This window comes from Apteryx mantelli, chromosome 5 (assembly GCF_036417845.1).
Source record: "Apteryx mantelli isolate bAptMan1 chromosome 5, bAptMan1.hap1, whole genome shotgun sequence".
Lineage (NCBI taxonomy): Eukaryota > Metazoa > Chordata > Aves > Apterygiformes > Apterygidae > Apteryx > Apteryx mantelli.
Window position 1 is genome coordinate 33,657,752 of NC_089982.1, and position 20,704 is coordinate 33,678,455.

Here is a 20,704-nt window from a genome sequence, read left to right on the forward strand (position 1 = left end):
AGTAAAAGTAAACCTATGATTGAACATGTTGAACAAAAAAACCATATATCCATGTGTGCACATCTGATGCAATTAAGACCTAGCTCATGACCCAAACTAAAGATGTCTGACAGTGCGAGGGTTAATGACAGCTCTATGGCTCATCATTTTGTTTAATCACAACCTCTTTGAATGTTTACATGCCTTCCCCCTTCCCCTCTCCTTGTGTCAGCTGCCTCCTCATACTCTGGATGCCCTTTGAGATAAGGCAAGCAAAGCAGGAGGTAAGACAGACCAACTTGATGTCAAAGTGTTACTCACACCAGAAGGATGAGCAATTGCATTTATCTAATACAAGATGCAAGTCTTCAGTGCTCATAAAATGAAACTTATTTCCGTAACCTGAATGGATGGGACAGCTAGGTATGTAGTGCTACCAACATATCCTGAACATGTTGAGGAACCTATTTTGTGTATACAGAAATAAAAAGAGCTCCCTACAACTAAAGTGTCAGTCTTGCAAAGATATATGCATAGGCAGAAATTCAACGATGTCAACACAAGTTTTCTTCTTTGTTATCGTTTCGTAATCTCTAATCTTGAATGCAACAGGAACAATGTTATCTAGCTCTCATGTCAGTGGAATAAGCAAACATTATCTAAAGAAAACAGGCAGATTTATAATTTAAGACAATGTTCTAAATTTGGAAGACAATTCTAAGTTAATCTGTTTTTCATTTATGGATTAGTCATATCCCAAAAGCAAACTGGCTTTGGAGAAGAAAGTAGAAATTTCATCAAAAACAAAACTTGGGTAGTGTAAAAGTTGTCGTGGGTGACAGAGTAAGTGGTATACTTCCTTCTCCTTTTCTATTTAGCAGATAAACATATAAGGTACTGCTGCCAGAGCTGCTTTCAGGAGAAGGCACAAAATTCAGGTTCTGACCACTTGTAGTCATTATAGATCTAGAAGTACTTTCTGAACACTAAAGGAAAATGGGCAAGTGCCAGATTTAGACCCAAAACAAAGACAGGAAATGTCCACATGGAGAGTTCCTAGGGCCCATTAAACAAAAGTGAAAAACTGAACACTTTGAGCCTGTAGAGTAGTAAAAGTTTTCAAATAATGAACTTGAAAGCTTGATTTTGATTTTATAATACAACATGCAACAATTTAGTCATACAAGAAATCTTCTGTATCAAATTGTACCACATGAATGCTACACAAGCTAATAAGGTACACATTTCACTGATTGGCAAAACACACACAAAATGAAATGAATCTCAGAACTATCCTTATAAATCACTGTATTTCTTGTGAAATTCTTGCCTGCTCAGTATTCTTCCAAATCTGTGCAAGTCCTGACTGCACACAAATTTACTGAAATATCAATTTAATACTACTACTTTCAGTGCTTTGCCTGAAGCATCTTCATAGTCCATCTTCAAAGTTTAAATAACACCATTGTCAGCATCCTTCTACTATGTGAAAACATCAAATTGACCATGATCTGACTCTCTACAAGCATACATTTTAGTCCTATTCTGGTTATGTGAAAGCACGTCCATCTAATCCCCATTCTTGAAAATGGAGACATAAATTAAGATACTTACTGCTTAAAAAGGGCCAAAACAGAAACCAAACCTTCCAGTTGCAAGTTAAATTGTATTTCAAAGCATACATTGACACACTTAGGGAATTTGTCTAAAGAATATACTCTACCTTTCAAGCAAGGACTATGCACATGCATTCTTTGCAGATGGAGATTTATTGGAATGAATTCTAATGTTTTTTCTCCTTTGTTACAGCTTGATTTGAAGGAAGAACCTGAAAAACAAAAGTTTAAAGAATCATCATCTTAAGCATGCAGCAGATGTTTTGTCTTTTTTTTTTTTTTTAATGCAAGGACAATACTTGTATGTTAGCAGCCTTTAATTTACTTTTAATGTGTAATTGTATATTAGAAAAAGAATGGTTCACTAACTGAGTCTCAGCATGTACCCATACTGCAGGCAACAAAACAGCTTTTAATTCACAGAACAATCTAATTTTTTATTCTAGGTGATAGACATTTTTCCTGCTGTCTGAAATTCGTCTGCAGTCTGCTGGAAATGATGCCACAGCTAATGTGTGTTATGTTTATGCTGTGCTAAAAACACAGGGCACAGAGCTGTGACAGTACTACTTTTTCTATCAAATAACTTTTTTTTTCCTTAAAACAAAAATATTACATTGACTAGGCTGTGTATTCTTCCCAGAAAGTTCAAACAAAGACCATAAAAATCTGGCTTAGAGAGAGCTATAAAATAGCTTCCATTGGGGGGAAAAAAAAGTTCTGATGACCATTCTTTTGGTCTCGTTTTGGCACCACCATAACCTGGAGTTCGGCATTTGTGTTGGGGCTCCCCAGGAAAATTTGTCTGTTTGGCCAAACTGTAAATATTTGACTTGTTCAGTCAAGATTTGTTTGACAACATCTGCTGAAACTGCCATAAATTTCAACAGAACTAAGCATGCTTGAGCCTCCCAATGCAAAGCATATTGCCAGAGGCACTGATGACCCTCCAGTCCAAGGCTACAGAAGTACAAGCAAACTTTTGCTCAAAAGGCTGCTCTTAATTACACTGAGCCAAGCTAGAAACAGGCGCTATATTTAAATGAGCAGTGGGTCTATGGAGGATGCTACCTAAGCTTAGTAACTTAGAATAATAATGATAATTTGAACAAAGACTAAGAGCAAAAGTAGCAAGAAAAAGAAGTGGTAGAGCCAACGATACAGATTTGATGAGAAATCTGGGGACGCAGGCTGAAACCAGGAGTCACTGATGACGAGGAAGAGCAGTAGAGAATGTAAATCTGGAAACCACAAAGTGAGCGAAAGAAAAAAAAAAAAACAGGGAGCAGGCAAGGGAACTGGAACTGTATCAGAAAAGAAATGAAAACAGTGCAGGTGAGGAGATTAAATCTCTAAGCAAGAAAATAGGAAGGGGCAGATTGTTTATGGGAATTCATCTGAGACCAAGATCAAAGCTCGAGGAGCCATAACTGGGTCTAGGACAAGGAAACACTGCCAGGATAGAAGAGAGCAAGATGAAAGCAGATTAAAAGGACAGGGGAAAAAAAAGAGCCTGCGCTCGCTAGAGTACATTTTTGCCCAGAGCCAGAGCAGTCTACATACAGCATTCCTGAGTCATCTTACTCCTCTCTGCTCAGGGCGGACCTGTGAAGCAAGAATCCCTGCCCCTCCAATACCAGGAACATATAGGATAACCACTGCCTACTGCTATCTGTTATTCGGTTAGCTCAGGTATGAGAGATCCATGCAGTGTAATTAAGATTTCAATCTGCATTTACCAATATCATCCACACAACAAAACTCATTTTTACTATTTGTTTTTTAAAAAATAATGAAGTTGTATTTAAGGACCAAGAACACAAAAATCCCCCTGTTACAATAGTTATTATTGTTGCAAGGTTAAACTCTTTGAAGTTAGGAAATACCAGAATGTAGATAGCTTTTGCAACCTTAATTTGACATTCACTTGAACAGGAACCATGAAACAGACTTTAATGACATATCACATACTAGCTTTTCAACATGTAGGGTCTTTGGTGCTCACTTTGGAAGCAGCAGTTCAGTACTAGGTTTCCAACTTTTACTTTGGTCCTTAGACTTAAATATATTGCTCAAGCCTTTGCTACAAAGACAGGGTTATTCATTTCCTCAAACCTGTCCATCATATTCATCACTATAGTCTCTGAGGGCTTTACAAATATTCACAAAATAATTTTAACTGGCTGAATAAAAGGTTATAATTTCACCCATTTTAATGGCAGGAAAGAACTAAAGGTGGAAGCATTTAAGAAACAATGCATCAACATGAGATATGGGGGATCTGATTCTGCAGAGTAGGCATTATTAGACAGCACTTGTCATTTTGGAAGCACAGCTCCCACTGACTTGAGTTACATCCGTAAGCACTCAGCACTTCTGCAAAATAGAGCCTGTGACTATTGTCAGGCTTACAAAAAAGAACACACAGTGACCACTTCTGAAAGGTCTGACTTGCCTAGTGTCACATAGGGACTTTGTGACAGAGGCAGGGATAGTGTCCAGTTCTCCAGAGCAATATTCAATTGCCTTAACCTTGATCGTCTTTTCTTCTCCTTCTAGAGCTGCACGAATAATAGAATTTTCAGTTTGATGACTGAACTAGAAAAAAAAGACAAAAAATCAGGAAAAAAACTCATTTCAGGTCAAACTAAAAAGTTTCAAAGTTCTACTCCCTCCCAAACTCACCAAATGTGTGTTTTAGATTAACCTGAAATGATTTGTTCTGTTGTTGCCTAACCCTTTCAGAATTTTGTTATAATACTGTTTTGAAACAAAAATACTTAACATTTTCAAAAATTGCCTCGCATTTTTGAGGATAAAAGTGTTCACCAAAACAATATGAATATAAAATAGTCCTAACTTCCTTAAACGTCCATTTTCAGTGACTATACTACTAAACCAAAATTGCTGTCTAACACTAATGCAATCTCCTGACACTTTCACTGCAGTCTTTCAATTTCCAAAATAAATGAGGTGGTCTACTAACAGCAGCCTTCTTCATTAAATTCCACAAATAGCCCAGCTGAGTGTGAGGTTGGTATTTCCTGGAAACTACAATACATGATCATAGGAGGGGAATGCTTTGAAAAATTGTATTTACAGATAGTATCTTCCCTTCTGTACGTTGCCTATGAGGGAAGACAACTGGAGATATTTGTATCTAATTGACTAACGCGGAGTGAGTCCTTCAGAACTGTGACAATCTACCTGTGAAAAAGCACCTTTTTAAAGATGAGCAATTGTTCAGCTAGTAACAAAGCAATCACATTAGCTTTACTCCTGCTTTTAAGGTGCCAAGGAGGGAGAAGAGTAGCTGTCAAGAGTTGGTGCTTCTCCTGCCAGCTTCTCCACCTTTGGCTGGACAGCAGGTAGAGGAGCCCAGTCAGAGGTGAAAGAGCTCCATGGCTTTCCACAGGGAATACAGCCAGTTGGCCTCGTCTTAAAATTGAGCCTTCACAAGGTAGCAAGCTGACTCAGAAATTTTGTGCCTGGAGCCAGATAACAGAAGCCTGATCTAATTTAGAAAAGCAACCATGTCAGGTTCCTAGCTATAAGCACTGCTGATTGCAGACTACCTGTTAGGACTGGTTCCTGGGTGGGTGCAGACCCAGGGGTCCAACGCAGTTACACAGCTACTCCTGGGCACAGCAGGGAAGGGAATGGCCTCATCCAAAGCTCAGGCAACACACTAAGGTAACTCCAGAAGACTATAAAGGCCAAACTCTAAAGCAAAATCTCTTTTCGCATGAATTCATGACACCAGGAAAGTAAAGCCTCCACTGAAATATAAATACCTGAAAAGACTGAATTGAAGTTGTACCCACATCTCCAATTTTAGCATTTTCTATCTTGTGAGTATTTGAGTTTGCATTCTCTACAATGTTCTCTCAGCATTGCTTTTGTGCAAATACAGTAAGTAATAATGTCTATGTTTGCCTTGCTTTCATTACTAAATTTGTAATTTTTAAGTTATAATCTGTAAGTCTTATATAGAAAAACCATCACACTTGTCTTGTCTGATTAACTTTTGCTAAGACAATATTGCAGTACATTTCAGAACACGAAGCACACTATCTGTGGGAAAAAGATTCCAGGATTTCAGCAAAATCTGGTTTTCAGCGTTACAGACAGTGGAAGCAATATTCTGGACAATAATGAAGTGCTTTTTAACCCTACAATTTCCTCGAATTCAGACAAAACAGTAAACGAACCATCTCTTTGCATCTGACCACAGACCTGGAACTCTCTCTTGCCCTCTATCATCCCCTCTCCCCCTCCCCCCCCCTTTTTTTCTCCCCTCTCTTTTTAACAGACTATCAAATACCTCTTTTTCTGTTTTTCTCTCCTGAATGTTTGAAAGGGCAAGAACTAGGACATGTTAAAATATGCCTCTAATTTTATTCACATCTCTATGCTACTCCTTTCAAAAGAGAGTAGGGACAAATTTCTGAAAACCATACACAGAGGTTAATCTCTGTTTCACAGAGAACTGAAATATACTTGTTAAAAATGATCAAGGAAGAAAAACCGGGTTAAAAGCAAGTAATGGTCAGGAGAAGCAGGTAAGAGCCTATAGTAAACCTATAAGTACCCCCTGTACTAAAGATGCAACAAAATATATCAGCTTAATGAAAATTTTGCAAGAATAAATAAAAAAAAGCTATTAAAAAGAGAAATAAACGTACAATTAGAGATCTAACCTTACATAATTGTGATAGAAATTGGACAGGCACTAACACTGCTGAGAGACAATACAGAAACAGTACTGCTGGCATCATCGCTGAACTGCTGTGATGAGACGAGGTGTCTCTGCTTGCTTTTGAGATGTTAGCTTTATGTTAATACTTATATACTGTAAAATTCAACAACTAACAGAAAAAATATTCACAGAGAATTTCTTGGCTTCAGTTTTTAAAGCAAGGCAGACAGTGCTTATGTTGAGGGCATAATGCTTTGGCAAAAGGTACTCAATATCTTACAGTACTAGGCTGCAGAATATCAAACCAATTTACAATAAATAATTCAGATAAAAAATGAAATTAAGATTTTTTTTGAGAGAGATCTGAAACAAAATTAAATTTATGATTGAAGACATGTCATAGAGAGGTAAATGGATATACAGACAGTCAGTCAAGGGGACAGATTCCTCACAGAGCTCAATACTATACAATATTGGCTACCACAAAAGCAATGTTGAGAGAACATTGTAGAGAATGCAAATTCAAATACTATACTATATATATTCAAATACTAGTGTATAAAAATATTTTTAGAATTGGGATCAAACTGTAAAACAGACAGTTAAAGTGAAAATATTCAGTTACATATGCTTTATTAGCTGAATATTATTCTCCTCCATACAGGAGCACCATTTCTCTAATTACAGTACTTCAAAACAGAGGAAAATTCTACGATAATATTACGTTAAAAGACCAGTGAAGGTCATTGCAGGAGCTCAAGGGAATCCTTGAGCTCTGGCTGCACCTGCGCCGACGGCCTGAGACACTGGAAGTGGGATCTGAGGGTTCTTATCTGCCATAAGGGAATTTCCTTGGGCCACGCATTAAGGACTGCTATTTCTGGCCTCTCTAGCCCTGCATGCAAAAGGGTTTTCTAGCAGGAGCCGCCTGGGAGGCCACCATGGCTTGGGCGAGCCCCAGGCTGAGTCGTATCACTGACGCCTACAACCACAGAACATCTCCAGACCAAGCTGGGAGCACAAATGGTCTTTCTCAACCACACAAACCTCTGTGACCCTCACTTTAATGACTTATCAGACTACAATAGCCAACATGCTGGAGTGTCCGAGCGTGCCTGGCTCTGCTTGCATTCAACCTGACCTGCTGTCACCATTAGTTTTCTGCCAGTACCATCCTACATTTCCCACCAGGTGCCCAGAAGAAGAAGGCAGCTTTCCCACAGTTCACCAAGAAAAAAGCAGAGGGCACACAAAGAACGATGCCCTGAGAAGTCGGCAATACATTTAAAAACCAGTCAGGCAGCTATAGCTCCCCAGAAGATCAGATCCAGGCACAAGCCATACAGGCTAACACTTCAGAGAAAGTGACCTCTGAAAGCAAAATGAACTCTCAGCCAATTAAATCTTTAAGACACCACTTAAGTAAAGCATGTGTTTACATCAACAACTTTAAATACAGCATTTCCAAAAGGAGGGAAAATCGGGTAAGAAGTCTGTACTAACGTTCATTTTACTTTTTGGCATCTAAATCTTACATTGCCTGCAAGATCAAAGCACAGATTTGGGGTTTTAGTCTGGCTCTACAGACATATACTCAATATACCCCTCCCAACTCCTAGATTAAGTATATTTGTATACATAAAAATATGTTAGACCTCTATGGAACAATTCTGAAGGAACACTCACTATCCAAAGAATTTATCATCTAATTTAATTATTTAATAAATAAGAATAAAAATAGTATAGGGGTCTTTATACCCCCTACTATAGTGTAGGATATAAAGACGACAATGTTTTCTATAAAAAGACTGTATTGTTGTTTGGCTTTAGAGAATGTGTGCATATCCCACTGATTACAATAAAATCGGCTTTCAAATGTTAAAGTAACCTTTGGCACAAGGTGAAAATCTTTTTTTTTTCTTCATATATAAATAAGCAACTTTCCAGCAGCATATTAGTGGGGGGGGGAAAAAAAGGTGGCTGAATAAATGAGATTTAAGTAGGTACCTGAGTGTTGGCCTCCTACTTCACTCCTTTCTCATTATTTTTCACCTTTAGTACCATTACTATGTTGTTGGGGGGTGGAGGGTCTTTATTTTAAGAGACAAGGGAAGATTGCTACTCTTTTTATACATGCTGCTTCTCTCCTCCTTCAGTAATCTTGGGTTCCCTTGGCCAACTGCAGTTACCACAAACCACAGTTAAGACAAGCCAGTTAACATCACCAACCCTTTTCAAATTCACTTGGCACATTACAGACCTTTCAGGATTTATATTGAATAGATTACATTGTCTATTTTTTTTAATCTCAAAAAGTCATTTCAATATTTTCCTGCAAGTGATAATTATTACATTGACTCCTTCATAACCTGTATTTATTGCCTTGCATATGATGCTTTATGGAACGCTTTCAAAATGTAATTAGCAAAGCATTAAAAAACCATAAATTAGTTAAAACACAGAAATATAGTAACTCTTATGCTGGATCAGGCAGTACTCTGCCAAAATCAGAACTGGAATATTCTGACGATGGTAAACAACCATGAATAAGACTAAATTACTCTTTTGCACCCAAGATGCAAATGATTATATAAAATTTAGTGTAACAGATGAGCTTTCCACCCCTACACCCCACCACACACACATTTAAGCAGGTGGTCAACTGCTCCTGAAATGTTTGGGTTCAGCTAAAGCCCGTCTTTTGTTCATAGACTGAAACAGGATTTCTCTTTTTCTTTTTGCCCTGGGACCAAGAATAGCTATCTCAGAGCAATCTGGAAAGACAAAAATCATGCTCAGTCTTGTATTAAAAGATGATGGATAAAAGATCAAAGCACAGATTTAATGCATATTTTGGAAGAGAAGGATCTGTGTCTCAAATACTAAATGCAGCAGACACATTATAATAAAAATAATGCACCCAATTCTGTATAAAAAAAATTATTCTGCTGTGCATTTCAGCTGCATATTGAAGTAAAAACTCATTGCTCCATTTCTCACAACACATAGAAAAGTCTTTTTTACAGGCTCTTATGTAGGAAGCTAGAAATGGTTAAGAAAATACTGCAAGTTTTCCCTAAATATGTAAATGGAATTTCAAAAGTAATATGCTATTATAATTTATACCTCCAATTTCACAAATATTCATACCTGTAAGATATTCCTTTTCCAGAAACACTCCAGGCTGCGAACTTAGGTGTATGTAACACATAAACAAAGCCCTTTTCACCTCTCACATGCACTGCTATGCCTACACACAAAACTGCAGGAGTAAGACCCTACTGGGAACATCTAATGGGGAGAGAATATAGAGTGAAACAGCATATGTAAGCGATAATGGCAGCACAGTCACGGAAAGCACGCTGAGATGGGAAGTGTGAGGATTGGCAGTAGAAATCTGACACCAGCAAGAATGCAGCAGCAAGAAGGCTCTGTAGTCATTGAGAACAACTGTGCCCATTTCGTGTGTGCATGCACATGTACGCGTGCGTGTGTGTAAAAGCATGTTATAAACAGACAAATTTTCATTTGCTTAAAATAACAGTGTGTTATTCTGGAAATAATTCCAATAGCTTCACAAAACAGAAAAGAATTGTCATTAGTTCCTTGGGTGATTTGTGAGCCATCAAAAGAAAAGAAATTCAAAGGAACAAATGGTTTGTTCTGCAGTCGTCTCTTGCTCTTTTTATGAGCAAGAGTTCCTACCAGAGCAAATGACCAGATGCCTTTTCTGCACATTTGTCACCAATGCTGTCTTATTTAACTGGCACACAGACACGATGATGCATTACAGTCCCTGACCACCGGATCCTGTCAGATATTTACAGATCAAGCACCTGGTGCACTTCACAGTACAAGAGCACTGGCTCCATGCAGAACAAGCTTGTGGAGCACACAGATCTGCTTCTGGATGATGACAGACTGCCTGTCCTATAATACTCTGCTTTTCTGGCACACCGTAGACAATGATGACTACTACATGAAGGATATGCAAATCATAGCTAGATGTTACTGTTACACTGCATACTGCTACATGCAACTTGGGTTAGTTTCAAGGAAAGCTGGCAGTAACTAACCGGTTTCAGTTGGCAGACGGTATTCAATACTTGCAGAGTACTATATTCAAGGGAACGTGCAAACAAAACAGGCACACCCACTTTTCCAACTTTTTTGCCTGCTGTATAACCGTGTACCATGCTAACTGCAAAAATCTGCTGGAGTGCATGAAAAAAATTAGAAGAAATAGGGAACCTGTGATTATCACTGAAACACAAAGACTACACATATTTCATTTTTTGTGTGTTTTATTTCTGCTGAATACTCAAGCATAAAATGGCAGTTAACCTCATTAATTCTTAACCTCTCCAGGACAAGGGAAGCGGCTTTCATACCTGTATGCTTTCCGAGCTCTGCAAGAGTATCCTGGTACAAGCTCAACATCTGATCACAGTGAGCAATAACATTTTTACGCATGTTGTCCCAGTGAGGAGCAAGCTCTCCCAACTCTTTAAGTTCCTGATTCCTGTATCAAAAGGCAAAAAGAGATGGCAATAATCCCAAAACTGGTTGTTAACAAGCATAAAAAGCATTTCTTTACTGAAAGAAATCATTAACTTGAGTCTGTTTTCATGACTCCTGTGAAATTCAGATTTCAGCTCTGTTTTTCAGTCACACAGTAAAGAACATCAAGGCAGTACATACAGTACTTTTGTGTTCAGAGCTTATCTTGTACGAATGCAAACTGAAATACCATTTCCTCCCTGGAGGTGGGCTCCTTCCAAAGCTCCAGAGAGCTGTGTTAATAGCAAGTATGGTTTTGTGAAGAAATGTTAAATGCCATTGTAAAGGATACAAAGTTCATTTCTTTTGCAATGCTTGCAGTATAGCCATTCTGGTAAGTTCTGTTCTTTGCCTACATTCATGCATACCATAAACACAATTTTAGCACCATTTCTACAAATGTCAATCTAGCCAACATACGAGCCCCCACATTTCTTCATTGCCCAAAAAACCATTCCCCTAATACCTAATCTTCAGCCTTACAGCTGTGTTCATCAGGTCAAAACAGCAGTGTTGTGGAAACCAAACATGTCACTGAAAATCCAAAAGGAAATCCTTTAGCAAATTATCAGTTTTCCTGTACATTCTTTTGAGAGGTGACCCGATGAAATTGAGATCACTTTAATTTCCTACACAAACAAGCATAGTTCCAGTGCACTGGGCCTTCTGTTTGCCTTCCCCACTTGCTACTTAAGTTCATCCCACATCTATCATTTTATCCTTCGGGGGCTCTGCTTTTAATGAAACTGAAAATGAAAGATCTTGAGTCTTCAACTGTTTGGAGTTGTTCAGAAGAAATCTTGTGCAACATGATCAAATAATTTTCCTCATTTCCATCAAAGTATCAAGCAGAGGGATTCACCGCAATTCTTGGAAGTCTCAAAAAAGACTCCTGGAGGATAACTCCTGGATAAATGAAACTACTTAAAGAAAAAAAATTCCACCCAAGGAGACAGCATAGAAACATAGCAAAACCTATAGGAGCAGTTCTGAGCACTAGCCACAAATTATTAAAATTATTTCTTAAACAAACAAAAAAGCCCCATACTGAGGCTTTTCCCATGATTATTTGCTTTGTGTTAGAGTAAGGAGTGTTAGAGCAAGTTATACAGGCATAATCCTGCTTCCGAGTAAGGCAACAGCAAAAATCAGACTGATAGCATTGGAAGCAGAATTCAAGCTTTTTTTTTTTTGTTATATGTCTTATAAAGTATCAAATTGGAAAAAAAGATTACCATACAAGAACTCATTGGGGGCTTACTAACAATGTGTGATTACTTTTTTCTGTTTTATTCGCATGAAGGATAGAAGTAGATCAGTTCCATTTTCCTTCGTTCACATAAACTGGCAATGTTGTACCATAAGAATCATCAGCTGTAATCAGACCAACTCACCATCTTCCTTGCAAGTTTTAAACAGCCTGAAAACGAGACATCCCACTGAACCAAAATCTCAGGGCTTCCTCCTAAGAAAGGCCTGTAAGATTTGGCGTGGTATTTATTTGCAGTGAAGGTATTTTAGCACTTAATATTTAGAAGGTAACCTAGTTTAACAGTTTTGGGATCAATGCTTGGACCTGGCTGAGCACCGAAACTTTCCTGCTCCTCCTGTACAGCAATATATCAATAGAAGGAATATTACACAGGGAGGGGTGGATACACCAACCCACCCCACCCAGGGAGTCCTCTATCCCCTGGGAGATCTCTTACCTCGTCCTAGCCTCAGAAGGCCCAGACGACCGTTTCTACCCAAAGAATCCCACTTCAGCCCCATCCCCTTCCTCATGGCTCTTCGCTGGGAGCGCTCAGCTCTGCCCCCCAGCACCTGAGTCCACCATCCCTGGAGCTGCTGGGCCCATGCTCAAGCCAAGCAACAGCAGGAGTAGAAAGTCCTTATCTCAAAGCAAAATACCATCTGTGAGCCAAAACTGGGTTGACTGACTGGCTATGATTTAACTCCACTGACATCAACGGGAAGGGAAAGTTCAAATCACACTGTATTAATTTTAACAAGTTTTCAAAGAATGTCAAATCCTGCTCTTATCATTGTGAATGAGGCTTGTATTGATTTTATCTCAGAAACACATACACATCATTGAAGTCAAAATACAGCCTCTTGTATCTTATAAAAAGACACTCCTAATCTATAAGGTTTTATTAAAGTAAGCTTGCAGTTTTATGGCAATCTGGAACATGTACAGCATGGACACTTTAAATACTATTTTTTCTACATTTATTTTCCTTAAGAAAATAAAGGTAAAATCAAAAGAATGAAATACAATATTATTTGAGTAGATATTATTCCTTCAAAACCAGCCTTTTTTTTCAAATGCAATAACAGATCCAAGACATTTAGGATTTTAATACTATTTGTGTTATATGAATTCTTACTATTTGCTGCTGGTGAGTCACTACAATTCTTTTCTGAGTTATTGTTGAAAATAGGATTATTGCTTTTATACATAAGCCCCATCAACAATATTTCATAGTCTATATTATCATCAGTTTGCACCCCCCAATAGTAAACCAACAGACTGAAAAACATATTTTTCTACGTTAGAAGCTTACAGCCAACAGTAATATCCAAAAAAACCATTCAATCTTAAAAATATCCTTAATTTGTTTTAATAATACCCTAGTACTTTACACTGGAGTTTACTTCATCAAAAAACTTTAAAACACACTTCAAATAGTAATCACATCAAACAACCATGGTGCAACAAGTCACATAACACACAGTATTAAAATAGGAAATTAATATTCATAATATATATTGGTTCTCCAAAAGGGCAAATTGGTTACTGATTCACTTTTTCAGTATAGCTATGAAATTTTGAACAACTTGTCAACAGAGCAGCTAGCTCAGAGCAAGCTCAATATCGTTAAAATAGAGCTATTTATCTTCCTCTTCCCCCACTGCAAATCCCCTCTCAAAGCCTTTTCCAGGTAATTGCACACATCAGGATGACAGATTTTATGCTCAGCATCAACTTCAACCCTTCCTACAGTATCAAATCCAAGCTTTATCTAAATCTTGCTATTTAACTCCACAAACCATCTCCAAGATAGTCTTTGCTGTGAAGGCACAGGGAAACTCTCAGCCAACCTTCCATTGTCTCCTTCCTTGATTACTTTAGTATTTTTCTCTGTGGCCTTGACACATACAATCTTGCCCCATTTGTATCTAATCAGAGGGCTGATGTAACCAGCTGTCCCATTCCTCCTCTTTCACATTGAACATAAGCCAATTACCTTATTTTTAAATGTTTCTCAGACACTCTTGCTCTTCCACAACAATTCTTTCCTTTAGCTGTCTAATGATGCCAGCTTTCACTGATGCTTTCCCTTATGGTTGGAAGAAGTTCCTCGTTAAAAATCACAGACCTACTTTTTACCCTTTCTTCAAGTCTCTCTTTTGCCATTAAGGCAGAAAAATTCAGTACTGGACCTCTGATCTGCTGAAAGCACTATATACGCTGATCATCAGTACAAAGATCAATGATCATTAGGTACTAATACAACACCCGCAAAGATGAAAAGTTGTAAGAATAAATTATGAGACTCCTCAGGATTCCACAGCAGCATTAGAAGTGTCACAGACCTTCATTTCAGTCTCTGTTTAAAACCATTAACGTCCTCTTATGCTTTGAATGACTTACTGAGGTACGTAGCTACAATTGTCGGGCACTTTGCCCTATAGGGACTTCAGCTTTACTCAGCCTTTCCTCGCTGATGGAAAGGCGAGTCATTTAGCAGCCCGGCACACTCATGTGCAAGACGGTTTGGGACGGTCTGTGCCTGGACTCAGCCACCCACGTTTCCTCTTTATAAGCAACTATATCAGGGCAACCAGAGCCTGTAAAGACTGCACGACTGGATACGTTTCTAAGATTACAGACAATCAAGCAGTTTGTAGTAGTGCAATCAGACTCATAACATTAAAACTACATGCAATTTTTTGGTTCCAAGCAAGTTTTCAGTGAAGCCCAGTATCAAATGAATTTTGAGCACTCAAGGCCCAAATTAATATTCTGCCTGTTGATTTATCAACTCCTGGCGTTTTTTGTTCGTTTTTTTTCTTAAACACACTGTTGGCCCATGATTATAATAAACTACTGAAAGTACCAGAAAGAGGCACAGAGAATTTCCTTTATTACTCATGTAGACAGTCTCTATAAAAACAGTGTCTCTATAAAAACAGGCACTCTAATGACCACAGCAATAGAAAAAAGTCACTTTCTCATCCCATGGGGCATGAGGAGGTAAGAATGGCTTAGAAGTCTAAAGGAAACATATTCAGTGCTGACAAACACAAAATAGAAAGAGTACTGGAAAGAGTACTTCTGGAAAGAGTACTTCTCTACTGGAAAGAGCATGTTGACTAATCGTATGCAACGTGTTCTAAATTAATTGAAGAAAATGTCCTAAAGCCAAAATCATGTTCCCAGTGAATTCCTGGGCAAAACTACCACTAGCTTCACCAGTCCAGGTGCCACTGTGGAAAGCACAGTGAAGACCCGTGGTCAGTGACAAAAACAAATGAAGCAAAAACCAGCAGCAAGATAGTATGATGAGCAAGATCAGTCAGGAGGTGTTCCCTCAGAGAAGTGTTTTGGATCTCCTATTTCATCCCAGAAAAAGGAGCAGTAAGAATAGCAGTTTGCGTCATTAAGGACACAGCACAAATCTTCACAAGTTCACAAATGAAGTTGAAAAGATCAGTGAATTTTTTTCTTAGAGAAGAGATAAGTAAGAGGAGATATGATAAAAGCACATAAAACAAAAATGCTATATGAAGACAAAGAAGTAACTTTGATTCATCCAGCTTCAAAATCCAGGGACGGGATGTCCAATGAAGCAAATATGACAAATTCAAAACTGAAAAAGGAAGCATTTTTTTTCTTTTCCATCAAGCAAAATTAGCTTCTGAAATCCACTTACACAAAGCATCAGAAGCAAAGTGCTTAGCAGGATTCAAAACAAGATCAGGCATTTGTACAGATTATATTTTCAAAAGTTTTATAATATTATAAAAGCCACAAAGTTGTAAATATTTAACAAACAAAGCTTTGGAGTAAATATAAACCATAAGCTTTGGGGCATGAGCCAATGAATCATAAGTAAAGGCAGCTTAGATCTATAACTCTGTTCCATACTTTTAAAAGTAAGGAGTCTAAGAATTACTTTTGTCAAAAATTCTGCTTTAAAGTGTACATGTTTATTGATAAACATTTATGTGTTTCTATTCTACAGAAAAGATGAAAATTACCCTCATTTTCCTTTACGACAAGTTATAGACCTATGATATATAGGCAATAACCCACCAAAACAATATAACATTCTCTCCAGAAGTAAAAAATCATAGCTGTTTTACTATGCTCTTTCTGAAACAGACAAATAATTGGAGGAGGATTTAATCCCTTCTGGGGAAACTAACACAAAAATGAATAAAGGTAGAACCTCTTGAAGACAGAAGCCGATTTTTTCTTCTTACAGAATTTCCAATACATATTTCAGGTTCTGGTAAACTCTACCTGCCACATAATTAAAAACTAAAAAGTAGGTTGTGTCCATCAACTGCATTCCTTAAACATTTGTCAATAAAACAAAACAGAAAAAACATAAACCCCCCCATTCAAATAAAACATAACATTAAGAATATTTTGAAACCTGCTTTCTCCATGTATATATGGAGAGTACACTGAGATCTGCAGAGCCTTAAGAATTTTTTATACTGATCCTCAGAGCTGGAGCGTCCTTTTTGCATTTCTACCCTCCCTCCCCCTTCATTATCCAAAGATGCAGACAATATATAAACTAATTTATACCCGCTTCTTTCTTCCTGACTTAAAACTCTTTTCCTTCCTGTGATATTTTATTACCTGTTTATCTTTGAAAGACTCAGATCTTCAAACAGCATAATCATTTGAGGTTAAGTCTATGATTCTCATTTAATAGCATAGGATAATTCTCCTGTATCGCATGACAGCAGAGAGTCTCAAATTCAGTAATACTCAGAATGGCATCTGTGGAATTTACATTTTAATCCTAAATCGTATTTTAGTATAGAATTGTTTTAGATTTATATTTTTTGTTTTCCTGTTTCATTAGAAAATACTGGAGTCAGCTTGGGTCAAATTAAGGAAATGCCTTTGCTTATATGCTAGAGCTGAAGCAGTATTTTATTCTCATGATTTATATTAATGACTTCATTTCTTTCATTATGTTTGGACTCATACCCATGGCAAGATTAACCATATTTTAACTGCATGATTACTCAAGCATCTACATAGTTTTGGGGCGGGTTCTTTTTTCTTTTTTCCTCAATTTATTAATCACAGTGTCTCATTCAAAATGAACAGTGATGATCTTTATGAAGTGAGTAATGTAATAAAATTGCATAAAGATTTTTTAATCTTAACCCCTCAATACCACTAATTTATATTTTCTCTGCACTCTCACTGACATGAAACAACAAAATTATACCCAATTTAGCACCATTAGAACCACAGGTAAGTACTGATAAGTACTAAAGCTAGTTAACTATGCAAAAACTCAAAAGCCTGTTGTGATGAAGGAACTTGAGTGTGTTAAAGTAATTATAATCTTGATAACAAGGCTATTTTTTGCTTTGGTTTTGTACTGTTATTCACTATCACAAGAGGCCCTACAAGAGCTACCAGGTAGGTAATTCACTCACTATGGACTTCTCAGAGACCATGACATGCTGTGCACAAATAAAACTTTGGAAATTTTAGCAGCCAGTCTGATGAGCACTGCTGATTGGTATACAGTAATTCTGTGGAGTCTTAAAAGCTGGGTGGATTTTGCAGAAAATGGCAAAACAAACCTCTCTGACCCATTTCTCAAATATAAACAATCTACTCTTAAAAAAAAAAATCAAGTATCTAAAAGTAATTCTTTGAAAAGATTTAAGTGATGGAAAATTATCCTTGGAAAACCACCCAAAAACCAAACCAAGAATTCACGGCTTGAAGCACCTATGAAACAAGTTTTCAACTTTAAACCTATAAGAAACAGGTAAACGTTCGCCTGATTCAGCTGGCAAATATGAGGTGAATTTGAGAACTGGGATTCACAGAAGGAAGCAATGTACAATCTACAGCATAGGCTTTAGAAACAGCTCTGATAGGAAATGTCTACCTTCTGGCTATTTGTGTGTATAGCCCTGTTATAGCAGAGAAACAGGACTGTATTATTTTGTCCATAGAGGACAGGGGATTTCTACCCCCAGACAGAACTGTTCCTGCTACTTCCTATACACTAATTAATTCAAAAGAAAACGGCGTTAAGCAACTCACATACTCCTAATGATACAAAACTATATACATATATACCTACACACACACATACATATATATAAATATATATATATATATAAATGGAAAACATTTTGTTATACTCCTTTCAAATATATATATAAAAGATACAAGCTCTTCAGTTCTCTCATCCTTCCAGGGGAAAATACCATGCATGCTCCACTATTTCTGTATTTAAACTGAGAGAATTCAGAATTTCTTCTAGTCTTCTCCTAAGAAGCACTTCACTGACTATGGTTTTAAAGAGATCTGCTTTCTTCTCTTTGCCTGTGCTATTACTCTCACAGTCCAAGGGCAGTCAGTACTAAGTTAATATTTTATAGCTTTCAGCACTACTGAATAATAAAGCTGATGTTATCTAGAGCTAACTAGCAAAAATCAGATCAGAAAATGTTATTCCATTTCAATGTACTACAACTTTAAACAAACAATAACAAAATAAAACCCAGCAAATTTTGCCTCTTTACATCAGACATGAAAATTCCTTAGACCTTCACAGGGGCCATCTTTTTCAAAAATTAATTATTAACAGTGAAGTAAAGAGTACTGAGAATTACATAGTGTTCATATATTACACTTTTACATATTACACTATCTTTTATCCTTTAAAAATTAAATAGTTTGAAAACTAATAATGTTGAGTGTGGGGAGATAAACAGGAGAGTCTAAAATCTGTCTAAAAAAAAGTGGTGCATTCAAACAGCTTAAAAAGTCATGATACTCAGCATAACTCTTTCACTCTACCTCTCTCATGGCTTCAGCAAACAACCTGTTTGCAATGCAGTTGCTCAAAAATAAATCATTTAAAACATCATATGCCAAGTTCAAGAAAATCAATGCCTATTCCCAACACATAGCATTTCTGCTGGGGTCTCCATTTCTCTACTACAGTTGTGTATTAAAAGGTAACAGAAAAATACACACCTCTCAAACAGTCTTAACTTCATCCTCACTCTGGAATGTTACAAGAAAGAATTAGAAAGAATTACGAAGAGAGACAAAGGGATTGTGCAGTATTTATTGCGCTGACCACAGCATACCTCTGCACAAGAAAAGGATAGTCGGGATCGGAGAGCCTGTCCTGATGCAGGAGGAAAGCTGCACTGTGCTTTGCACTCTGGAGAAAGGATTCAAAGGAAGTGCAGCATTTATCTTTGAAATTTGTTCATGGATTGTGACCACAAATGTCATGGGCCTAATCCAGCCATCAGCAGGTAGAATCTCCCTTTAGCCAAAGCTGAGCTTGGTCCCAAGGGACAGAAGAGAGCTTTAGCGACAACCCTGAGACACGTACGCATACAGCAGCTTCCACTAGAGCCTCCAATTCTCTTACTCCACTCATCTAGAGCAATGAAAGGTGCATCTACAACTGCAAAGTTAGATTATATGGCCTCACAAAGTTTCTGAATAATTTATTGCAAATAACTAGCCTTTTTTTTTTTTCCCTAAGCATTAGGTTTGAAAAACTACTTGGCTAATCTTGCATTTTAGAGAGAAAAAAATTCTGGACAAGATCTGTTTAAAGAAATATTAGAAATAGGGGGAAAAGGGACTCTTTGGAAAACCTTGGAGAGAAAACTGAAATAATTTTTTAGTAAAATACAACAGCAAAGTAGACTGTATGGCCCTTACTAGAACATCACAACAACAGTACAGCTCCAACTAAAATGTTTTCTGTGGAGGTCTGAAGGATAAAGTCATTCATATTTTCATATTCATGCATAGCTTGAAAAACATTTCATATTGAAAAACTTGAACAAAGTTAAATATCCTTTGAAGTTACATACTTCAGAGCATCGAGTTAGAAAATGCAAGAGTTTGGTTAACAATGAACATTGTAGTTTTAGCAACAGGTAACCAATCTTTAGAGCTATAAGAAAAATGAATTTAATATGCCATTTAATGCACAATACTAAACTAATATTGCACTTGGATACTTTTTATAGTTAATTGCTTCAGAACTGACTATATTGAAGCCACAACAGGAATAAAATGAAACATGGGGAGGATGATAAAGAGTGGCCTCTGAGATAAAAATGATCATTCTTTTAAACTAACAGGGGAAAAAAGAGTGAGAAGAATATTTCCCAAAAGAATAGCATCAAAATGGCACACTGCAAGTTTTTACAAGAGTTTAAGAACTAACAGAACAGTATCCTTCCAATCCTTCCAATGTCATTTTACTACTTTACAAATGTAAGGAGTCTGTAAGAGCACAAATCTTTGCAATTATTTTACACAGTCAAGTGCGTTCAATGCTGAAGACCTAACCTACAGGCCCCATTTCTACGATGACAGGCGACACGGGTGTCTCTGTTCCCACCACCTGCTAGGATCCTACCACAAGTTACTGCTCCTCACAGCTGGCCCCATCTCCTCCCTCAGACCAATACAATCACTTACACTCACTCTTTCACACACACACACACACACACACACACACACACTTTCCACTAGGCTCCATGTCAGCATTTAGGAAAATCACAAGCACTTTCCTCAACCTTTGAGCAA

General features: G+C 37.4%; 1 protein-coding gene across 1 annotated transcript in view; it reads right to left on the bottom strand.

Moving 5' to 3' along the window:
* The window catches only part of INPP4B (inositol polyphosphate-4-phosphatase type II B), a 290,644-nt gene that overhangs the window by 76,174 nt on the left and 193,766 nt on the right, over window positions 1–20,704 (bottom strand). Inside the window, exons 13-14 of the mRNA XM_067297109.1 lie at window positions 10,686–10,816; window positions 1,703–1,807 (exon numbers count right to left, since the gene is read on the bottom strand). Of these exons, the coding sequence (XP_067153210.1) occupies window positions 1,703–1,807; window positions 10,686–10,816 (236 nt within the window). The remainder of the gene's footprint in view (window positions 1–1,702; window positions 1,808–10,685; window positions 10,817–20,704) is intronic.